This window comes from Halyomorpha halys, unplaced genomic scaffold (genome assembly GCF_000696795.3).
Source record: "Halyomorpha halys isolate HHAL.00 unplaced genomic scaffold, Hhal_1.1 Scaffold8.1, whole genome shotgun sequence".
NCBI classification, from domain to species: domain Eukaryota; kingdom Metazoa; phylum Arthropoda; class Insecta; order Hemiptera; family Pentatomidae; genus Halyomorpha; species Halyomorpha halys.
This window is the reverse complement of record NW_027111933.1, coordinates 2,192,854-2,203,022: the sequence shown is the minus strand read 5'-3', so window position 1 is coordinate 2,203,022 and position 10,169 is coordinate 2,192,854. Positions and strand designations below refer to the sequence as shown.

Sequence of the window (10,169 nt, the reverse complement as noted above, 5' to 3'; positions counted from 1 at the left end):
TATTTCAGAACCTCTTTACACACATACTTATGCATAATTGTTTATTATAGCAACAAGCTGCTAGCACTACCATATACTGTGCCACTGCGCTTTCACTGGAATCAGTGACTGGACTCTATTTTAATAACTGTTGTCGCACTGAACCAAGTAAAGCAGCCCTTGATCCATTACTGGCCGATAGGCTTTGGCTGCTTACTAAAGAGCTACTAATTAAAGCTGGGTTCAATATTCAAATGCCTTTATGAACAACAGTTAATTCATCAACTTTTTAAAATGTACATATTGTCTATTTGTATTGTAAGAAGAGTGTTATTTATTAAAAACATAAAAAAAATTACGCCTTAGTGTTTTTATTATTTTTCTCCCTATATAACTTAATTTATAGTGATGATAAAATGAGCTATCAGATTATAAAGCTTCTTTATTTATTTCTTTTTCATTCTGTAGCTTACATATTAAAGATTATTTATTAAGTCCAAAAACTTCACAACGGTGTTCCTTTCAAAACCATCTTTCATAAATTTCTCCTGAAAATACAAGATCCATATCAAAATAGTTTTAAATTGGTTCAAACCATCATTTGTCATTGTGTTATTAATTTTTGTATATTACTTAATTGTTCTATGTAAAAGCTATAAAGTTCATTACTATTAAATAGCTGTTGAGAGTTGCCATGATGAGGTTAACTTCTGTTTCTAGGACCTGTCCTGATCAATTACTAAGTTAGATTCATTTACTATAATTTTATATTTATAATATATTTTTCTTTTCATCATGCTTACAATATCTGGAGTCCACCAAGCTTCATAGAGTTGGTACCTTTAATTGAGAAAAGTATGATAAACATCAATTGAGCATGATCTTGAAAAAAATCATCTCTTGGTATAACCATTGTTCTAAAAACAGTACTTTCTTACAAAGTACTGAACTCTTGACCCTTCTTTGGTTGTAGTGGTTCACATTATTATTATCATCCTGATAAAGGTTATAAAAACTAAAAATTCAAAGATAACTTTTTAACTTAACAGTTAATTTTTTATTTTGACTTCTGCTTATAACTAACCACTTAAGTGCTGTGATGTGGTTTAGCCCTGACATAAAATTATAAATTATGGTTCTATTCAGATTGATTTACAATAGTTATTTCAGTCATCTGAGTCGTTTTTTTCCCAAAATCCACCTAAATAATTTGTTTTAACTGTTTTGGTTGTATTTTGGAAAGTACGACTCATTTAATTAGTTACTTTTGTAAGTAAAGTTGTTTCTTCCTGTTTAGTGATCCGTATGTAAAGTTCTGAAATTGTTTTGGTTTATCATTAAAATTATTTGTATTAATAAATGCTAGAAATAGTTAACTACATGATTTGATTTATATTTCTTAACCTAATTAATAATTTTAATTTTTTTTGTTATCTCGGCAGTATATTAATTGTTTAAGTATATAAAAGCATTGCATCAACTTCTTTTAATTAATGCCTGGGACTAAAACTTACTGTACTTACACAGGCTTGTATCATTCCCCAATTTTGAAGCTAATTCCATTACAGAGCCTTCTTTGTAAGAAGGATCGCATACTTGAATATGAATTATTTTATTTTTATATTGTTTTGTTTATTTATTTATTTTATTTTGATTATATTGTTCTCCTCAATTCCAACATTTTCTTCTTATTTTGAGGTTCTAATCATTCATTATCATCTAGTTATAAAATACATAATGCTCCTTTTGTCATTCCCTAACCCTATCACAAAGCTAAAGCTGAAACATTACAAGTTAAAGGTAGCAGTATTTTTTGTAGTAAACCTAAAAGTAATGGCTGCAATCTTTTCAGTAATATCTCAAGTATAAATCATAATTTGAATTTCAGAAGGAACACTCCAATTACTATTACATGTTTACCTCTGTCTCACAGTGTTCGGTATTTGCTAGCCCATTTATAAAGTGTCCATCAATACATCTTTAGAAAAGAACTTTTCAGATAGAAAGGTGATCAAGACACTAGAAGGAGAAAACACGTGGTCTGCTTCATTCCTTTCTTTAATTTCTTCAGTTAGTTCTAGGATGTGAAAGAAATTTGTTAGTAATTTTGTCAGTGGTTGTTCCCTTGTACTTAACAAAATCAATACCGATAAGTCTTATATTTTGTGTATTACATAGTTTTGTAGTATTTCAGAACCTCTTTACACACATACTTATGCATATGTATATATTTTTGTGTGTGAAGTTTTTCAGTTTAAATATAAAAAATGATTGATTTGTCTCTCACTAGCCACAATGGACATTCTCAGGGGACTAGGGTGTGACCAGGATGGCCAATGGATAAACCACTATTTAATTTTCTTTTAATATTCATTATTAGGACTCCTTTACTTTGACCAGTGGGTTCTCAATTAGTAGTTCATGACACTGATGTTTGTGAGATTGATAAACAAGGCATTATTAATTTTCTTTCATACCCTAATTTTATTATTAAAAAAAAAGAAAATAGTATTTTCATCTGCAATCCAAAATTAAGTGAAATAGCTATTGATATAAGTAGTCTCTAGTTGACACTTTGGTATTTTTCCTTGTTATTTATTTATTTTTTCTTGAAGTCATTGGAATGTTTTTCCTTGTGTGTAACAATGTAATTCCTTAATTAAGTCAGTTCATGTAAAAATATACCTAAAAGCTTCTTTCAGCTCCTTTAGGTACTGATGAAACATATGATGTTCATGCACACAAAATGTTCAAAATAATATTTGTCCATGAAACTGACTATTGTGTACTGTATTGGACCTTATTGTCATTATAGGTACATTAATAGTGAAAAAGTGAGAATGCTTCAATTATTTTTAAGCAGAACAAAATTTTTGTTGAAGGTTCAAACCATGTTATGTATTGAAAATCGCTTATGATCAAAAAGTTAAAACTCATTACTGCTTAATGAATATTTTCTATTAGAATTAACACAGGAATTAGACACTCTATTTCGTTTTATTATCCCTTAGTCATATGTTTTACTTGCTAGAATAAGACTGGTTTTTGTTATCATTGTTATTTATTTATTGAGATTTACAACTGTTTTAAAAAAAATATAATAAGTAAATGTGATAAAACTGTTATTTAGAAATTGGTATCATGAAAACTATAGTATTAAGTGTGTTTCCTGCTTCAGGGTAATATCTTAGAGCATTCCCTAAAAGCAAGGAACAAACATTTTTAACAGACTTAGTTCAATTGCACTAAATTAAGAGAATGGCCCTTATATCTCTGTTAAAAGTCACAACTCACAACTCCGAAATTATCAAGTTACTTAACATTTTTTTTTATTGTATTTTTAGAATCTAAATAGTTTGAAAATGAAACATTGTACAATATCAAATTATACTGAATCGTGAATTTTCAAAAGTAATAAGGCCTTTTCGTTATCGACTGACAGACCTTGATCTTTCTAATGCCTTATTTTTGTTTTTTTGCGTAATAGATATTTCTCAATAGCCTTATATCTAACTCAAAATCATAATTTCAGTTTCACATATCTTTTCATTTATGAGCCAGACCTTTCATAAACAAATGCTGAGACCATTTACACTTGGTTATGTGAACTCAGAGGACCTTAAAACGCGTGCTTCCGTTGAAAACTCTAACTCGAAATTTTCCGATATACTTGCCCTGACAATTTATTTCATATCGTGACTTTAAATCCTAAACCTCCTTAAAATCTTTTTTATCTAAAGTAAAGTTTTGAAAAAATCTTGAGGCATTTATCAATCTGCTTTAAGGACCAAAATAGTACTTTGAGGAACATTTAAGAGTTTTCAATGAACTTTTATCATTCTTTAAAACTGTCAACAAATGATAACTTCAAGATTCACTCGGAACGTTGCTATTTTATTGTCTCCTGGATTTTTGATGAAACATTTTTAGATAAATTTAGGCCAAAAAATATTGGACTCCTTTCAACTTTGGTCTACGCGGACCAGAAGTCCTATAAAAAAAATTGAAAAGTTGGCTTGGACAAAGCATTTTCTTTTTTTTTTTCTATACTTCTAATTAAGATATAAAACTGAGTACGGCACCGAAATGTTCCCATCGCAAGGCATTAAAAATATATATATATAAACCTTTAAAATATTGAAGTATGAAGTCAGTCAACAATTTCCAAAACGCTTCCAATTAGTGGTTTTTTGGAAAAACATTTTTTTTTTTTTATAATTGAAGAATATTCGTTCAGTATAGTGAAATGTTTTGAACTACTCAATCAATTATTAGAATTAATCGCTTCAAGTTGCTAATTCACAATTTTTCTTTTAGCTTTCTGGTAAAAACAACGATCATTTTCAATAGAATAAACTGTTATATAATAAGTGGCAAGCAACACAATTCTGTTATTCCGGAATATAAAGGAATATTCCTGTAACTAAATTCTTTGGTTGAAAATGATTCTAAATAGAATAATTAAAACATTGAGAATGGAAAAAGCTTTGAGGTTTCCTCAAATGACCTGATTATGTTCTAGTACTGAATCTTCTCTGTCATCTGTCATTGGCCAAGTCATCTTTCTTTTCGTTGAAAATTTTTAAATCAAATATCTTGTGAAATGTACATACTCTTATAAAAGAACTTCGGTCAATTTCTTCATGTTGTGATTCACTTATTTCTGCTTTTACTTACCGATATATGGGCTATATAGTTCAAACCTGTATATATCTAAGTCTCGCAAAATTTTCTATGAGCAAACAGCTAAGCTCAAAAACTAAAAGTCGCACAAAACTGAAATTCCATATTTAAAGTAGATGTATATCCGAGATATTGTAGCAACATTTTCGCTAGAATCGACCAACCGGAAAGTGTCACTTTATGTAATCAATCATATACTTTTTTAGGACTTTATCAAAAATAGCTCTCACTGGATTGTTCTTCCAAGTCCATCTTACCGAATCCTTCGATCCTATCTCTTAGACTCATCCCTTCGCGTCAACTGTGGTACAGAATTTTCAAACTGTTCAAATCCTGTTCAGGGTGGTGTTCTACAAGGCAGCGTGTTGGGTTCTGCCCTCTAGACCGCAGATATCTCTAAACCTTCCTGACAACATTCGCTGATGACACCATCACCCTTTTATCAAACTTAGATCTTTATACAGTATCGGCAAACCTACCAAGGCACCTACAAGTGTAACAATTGGTGAATAAAAGTAATTGAGTCCAAATGCAAAAATGTCACCTTCACCCTCCGGCGCAAAGTCTGTCCGTCAGTTCATTTAAACTCCATACCATTTCCTTTCTCAGACACAGTCCTGAATCTTGGATTTCTACCAGACATAAGGTTAACGTGGAATCCATATACTTTTACATAACGATTTAGACAATAATATGGACTGCTTAATAGAAAAACAGCTTCCATTATATAACAAAGTGCTATTTTAAAAGATAGTAATAAAACCTTTCTGTGACTTATATACTAGAACTATGAGGCATGACAGCTAAAAACTTCAACATCAAACAACTTCAATCCTTTCAGTCCAAAGTTTATGCTCTGTACTATGTTACCAATAATACCTTACACCATGACCTTACTATAGATCTCTTCCGATTGCATTCATATATACACTTTAGGCCGTTATCTTTTTTAAACTATTGTATTTTTGGCAGAGTTTATATTCGTTATTTTCACCCCCAGAAACCCAAATATTCGAATTTTCATAGTAAGTGCAAGCAAGGGCGTGCTCAGCACCAGAACTAGGGGGAGGAGCCAGCCATAGTCAATCAGGTTGTGACATTTCAGTACGGAAAAAGCGAATGAAACCAAAAGTTTAAGAAAATTACATATAATTTTCACAGTATTTTATTTGTTGTTACAATTTGTACAATTGCTTGAACAAATTTTTTTCACTATGGGGGAGGGCAGCTGCCTGAGTGCCCCTTCAAGTGCTAGTTTTTATGGGCATACAGCACTAGATTTTTGTTCATCAGGATCATTGACACCAAACATGTTTAAGAGTAATAAACTTCTCCTGAAGTACGACCAGCTGCTACTACTTCGCTAATTAACCGATGACTATAAAATAGACTGTTATTGAAAAAAAAACTTACGAAGAAGATAAGCATGTGGAAATTCACAACATTCTCAAGGAAACTAATATTAAATGGTTTGTCAATATTCAGAAGACTGAGACGGGCAGAGCATGTCGCAAAAATAGACGGCAGTGAAATCCAGTCTAGGGTCTTATTTAATAAGAAGAATAGTAAGACCCAGCCTCCGATGGCATGATAGTGTCCGCACAGGTGCGAGAATCGTACTAAATAATAATGATTGGAAGGCTGCTGCACAAAATAAAGGAAAAGTAGAAGCTTTTTGAAGAGGACCTGATTCGGTGATAAATAGTTGCGCCACATACAAAGGGTACGACAAATGTTTCACAGTATCGGTGATGGAATCAAGCTAGGAGGGAAAGGATTGACGCTTGCGTTGGCCTGTCTCAGTTAGCGCAGTAGCTAGTTGAGTCCTTTTGCTAGTGTTATTTCTCTTCTGTTAATTGCTCTTGTGAAATGTGTTGAAGATTTCATTCTGGTCTAACTATTGCTGAAACTTGGCTTTACTACCACAAACTAGGGTTCAAAGGTGTTTGAAGATGAGAGTAGCCTTTTGACTGTCCGGAAATACAGACCTATTAAGAACAGAATGGTGATGATTTGTTTTATGTGAAGGGAGTTCAATGGAACAATAGAAAGGAAATGATGCAAGAAACTGCAGAAGACTGTCACAGGTACAGGCAAGTGGTACAACGAAGAATGTCTTCCTAAAGTGGAGCAAGCTCTCCAGAAAATTCGGCTGGGTTCGAAAGGGTTCCTTCACCATGAAAATGCTCCAGTGCATCGTTCTAAATTTTTCAAAGAACAATTGATGAGCACATAAATAAAACTGTTCAAGCACTCTCCCTACAGTCCATATCTAGTTCCTAGCAACTTCGTGGTTTTTCCTTAAGTGAAAAACAGGCTGCAAGGGCAGCATTTCGCTAGCGAAGAAGATCTTTGGAGTGCTTGGGACGTCGAGGTTACCTAAATTGCAGAACAAACGTGGCGGGGTTACTTTGATACTGGTTTAGGAAGATAGAGAAGTGTATTTTGTGCCATGGAAACTATTTTGAAAAATTTGTGGATGTATGTTTTTAAAGCAGCCATAAATTTTTCCAGGAGGACTGTAGGACTTTCTGGGCTAATAATCAATTATCAATGTCGGAAGTTAACCTCATTTTCGAATGAAGGTCGAGTCACACTATACGTCCCGTTTCCCTTTCAAACCGTTTACATGAACTGTTGAATGAAAAGAAATGAAGTCTAAATTAATATTTGTACACTCATTTTTCTTCCCGATTTCTTTTATTAATTTAAACTTTACAATATTTAAAGTTAACGGACCTTATAGTATAAAATGGCGTTAAGTGATATAAAGAGGAAGTTTTCTGAGGATAAAGATTAGCGTAATTGCACTATTGATAAGCAAGAAAACATTAGTTTCCTTGATACGAATCGAAGATATTCTACTATCACATAATCCAAAAGGGTGGGGGGAAATCACGTGAATTTATTATGTGAATCGGCCAAAGCTACACGTCCAGGCGAAACAAGTGAGTTATTATTATCCTAAATTCAGTTTATATATTTAAGTTGTTTCCATAGGATATTAGAAATCAGAAGTCTTAAGATGCAAATAAAAATACAACAATCTTCCGCCTTTTTTTCGTAATTGTATTATTTTTGAGAGAATTTTTTACATTAAGCCTGTTACGCAGTATTATATTTTCTAATTGATGATAAAAACTTATTATACTATATTCATTTTTTTCAATTTTATATTGTTGTTGCTTTAAAATTATATTTTCAGATTATATTATTTAGAGTTATTTTATTTTTGTAATTTTGAGATTTAATCATTAGAAATCGTACTTGATGTAATAAGCACTTTGCAAATTATATCTCTTATTTGCAATAATTCATCTTTATTTATTAGGAAAAGGAACTCATACATAAATTATCTAAATGTACTTTATGTTTAAACCAATAGTTCTAAAGTTCCCGTAAAATAATAAGAATTTCATTCTTCAAATTGCATGCCGATATACTTCATACAGTAAATTGCTGTACTTTACTGTATTGACTACCTGAGAAAACTTTTCATACTGATCCACAGATTGTATTATAACACAATATCTGTAGGAGACTTCTTGAAACTTTTTAACTTTATGCTTCTTGCAACTCTGCTACATGATTTTTACGAAATTTACTAATAGCAGCCACCTACATTTGTTATAAATAACTAAATGAAATCCTGCTGATTCAGTTTCGAATCACATACCTGTACTAGAACATCTATGTGGGTATTACATTAATTAAATAATAATAATAATAATGAAGGCCTAACTAACCCGAAGGTTCAATGCAGATACCACTAACGCTCTCTACGAATTCGCATTTAATCTCTTCATCACTGTCTTCGGTCAGAGAATCAATATTCATCAGAGCGAATTTAAACCTACGTCCTTGAAATATTGCTACCGATATCCTATCACTAAAAAAATTGACATCCTTTAACGCGGAAAGCAAACTATTCCTGATCAGAAATCCAGAACCTAACAAATAATTACTACTCCCTCCGTACCAAATAGTGTACTATCCTTCCTTTAACGAACCCTCCCCTGGCCAGTGAACTTCTTGCAGCCCCACGATATCTAGATTGTATCCCTTAACCTCGTTTATGACTGATTTTAACCCTCCAGTGGAATTTAAACCTCTCACGTTCCACGTCCCCATAATTAAATTTAATTAATTTTATTAATTTCTCTAATTTTCAATTTGCGCCATGAATTCCATGAAGCAGTTCCCGGAGGGAACCCGGAGACCCGAACAGGGGACTAGTTTACCTCATGATAATGAGTGTTTTACCTCAGTAAGATCCACGACTGTTTTGTGTACTAAAAAGTATGTGAGCAGGGCGTTCAATCCTACGTCATACCCTCCAGCAAGCCTGGGGGGCCGCACTCATTGTTGGTCAGCGAGTGGACTTGGCCGAGAGGAACTTCCACCGACCATACCCACATCCGCCACCCGTGGGACGCTCCCCTACGCGGTAATGATCCCGCGCGAGGCATTAATTAAATAATTGTACAATTTATTAGTTAAAGTACATTTATTCAGATGAACATTTTACCTTAGTTGTATGTTCCAAGATTATTTCAAATTGACCCATTGGCACAAATACTACCTGTGAGACCCATAGGCCAACAGGCTGTCTAAACAAAATCAAAGCATTTAATATTTTCTAGGCGAGGACTAACTATTCTTTACTTAATAGTATGCAATTTACATGGTACATAGAAAATTCCTTGGTCCTAACTGTATACCTACCTACATAATATATTTATGACATGGCACATTTTTTACTGAAATGTTTATAGCTTGGGTTTAAGTTAAACCAAAGGTAGTCTCTTTGATTGCCAATTGTTTATTAAGTTAGTAAGTTTTCTTTAATAGGATTGACTGATGTTCCTGAGCTGTACAAAGTATCATCTGTATTTATGTTAATTGAACATTTTATATGGTGTTAACCTTCTCTGTGTATGCCCCTGCATATTATCTTTAACTACTATAAGTATTGTATTATATAGCATATTTTTTTGGCACCCTGCAATGTAATCTTCTGGATAAAGTAATTTTATTGAATCTACTCAATTGTACTAGGTGCCAACAAATCTAATCAAATTGTCATGAATCATGTAAGGATTGTTTCAACTTAATAATTATTATAAATGTATCTACTATTCAAATTTAAAATAGATAATCATCATTTTATTTTATTTTAGGTGAAATGGTTCTAATTCTTTCATTAGTTACTTTTATTGCCATTCACTGTATAACTGCCGAAAGTTATTCATCTATAGCAGGTAAATGTGAATAAGCTTTTTTATAGAATGTAGATTAATTGATTGACTTTTGAATTTTAAAAAAAACTTGATTCAATGAAAATTAAATAACTAAATGACATAAATATTTAATACCTAAACATATCGTTTATTTTAGAAAAGATATAAGCGCCAAAAATAGGTTTTTCGATAATACATAAAAAACTGTCTCAACACAACAAAGCAAATACTAAAATATCACAATGTAATATATTAATTTCTTAATAT

At 32.1% G+C, this 10,169-nt stretch overlaps 2 protein-coding genes across 4 annotated transcripts in view; both read left to right on the top strand.

Moving 5' to 3' along the window:
* Wwox (WW domain-containing oxidoreductase) overlaps positions 1-337 on the top strand; it is a 15,697-nt gene extending 15,360 nt beyond the window's left edge. For all 3 annotated transcript variants that reach the window (XM_067049869.1, XM_067049868.1, XM_014416130.3), the window contains one exon: positions 51-337. In XM_067049869.1, the coding sequence (XP_066905970.1) occupies positions 51-245 (195 nt within the window). In that variant the 3' untranslated portion in view covers positions 246-337. The remainder of the gene's footprint in view (positions 1-50) is intronic.
* Positions 338-7,497: 7,160 nt separating this feature from the next.
* Positions 7,498-10,169, top strand: part of LOC106677859 (venom protease) — a 16,026-nt gene continuing 13,354 nt past the window's right edge. The window contains exons 1-2 of the mRNA XM_014416022.2: positions 7,498-7,610; positions 9,843-9,923. Of these exons, the coding sequence (XP_014271508.1) occupies positions 9,848-9,923 (76 nt within the window). The 5' untranslated portion in view covers positions 7,498-7,610; positions 9,843-9,847. The remainder of the gene's footprint in view (positions 7,611-9,842; positions 9,924-10,169) is intronic.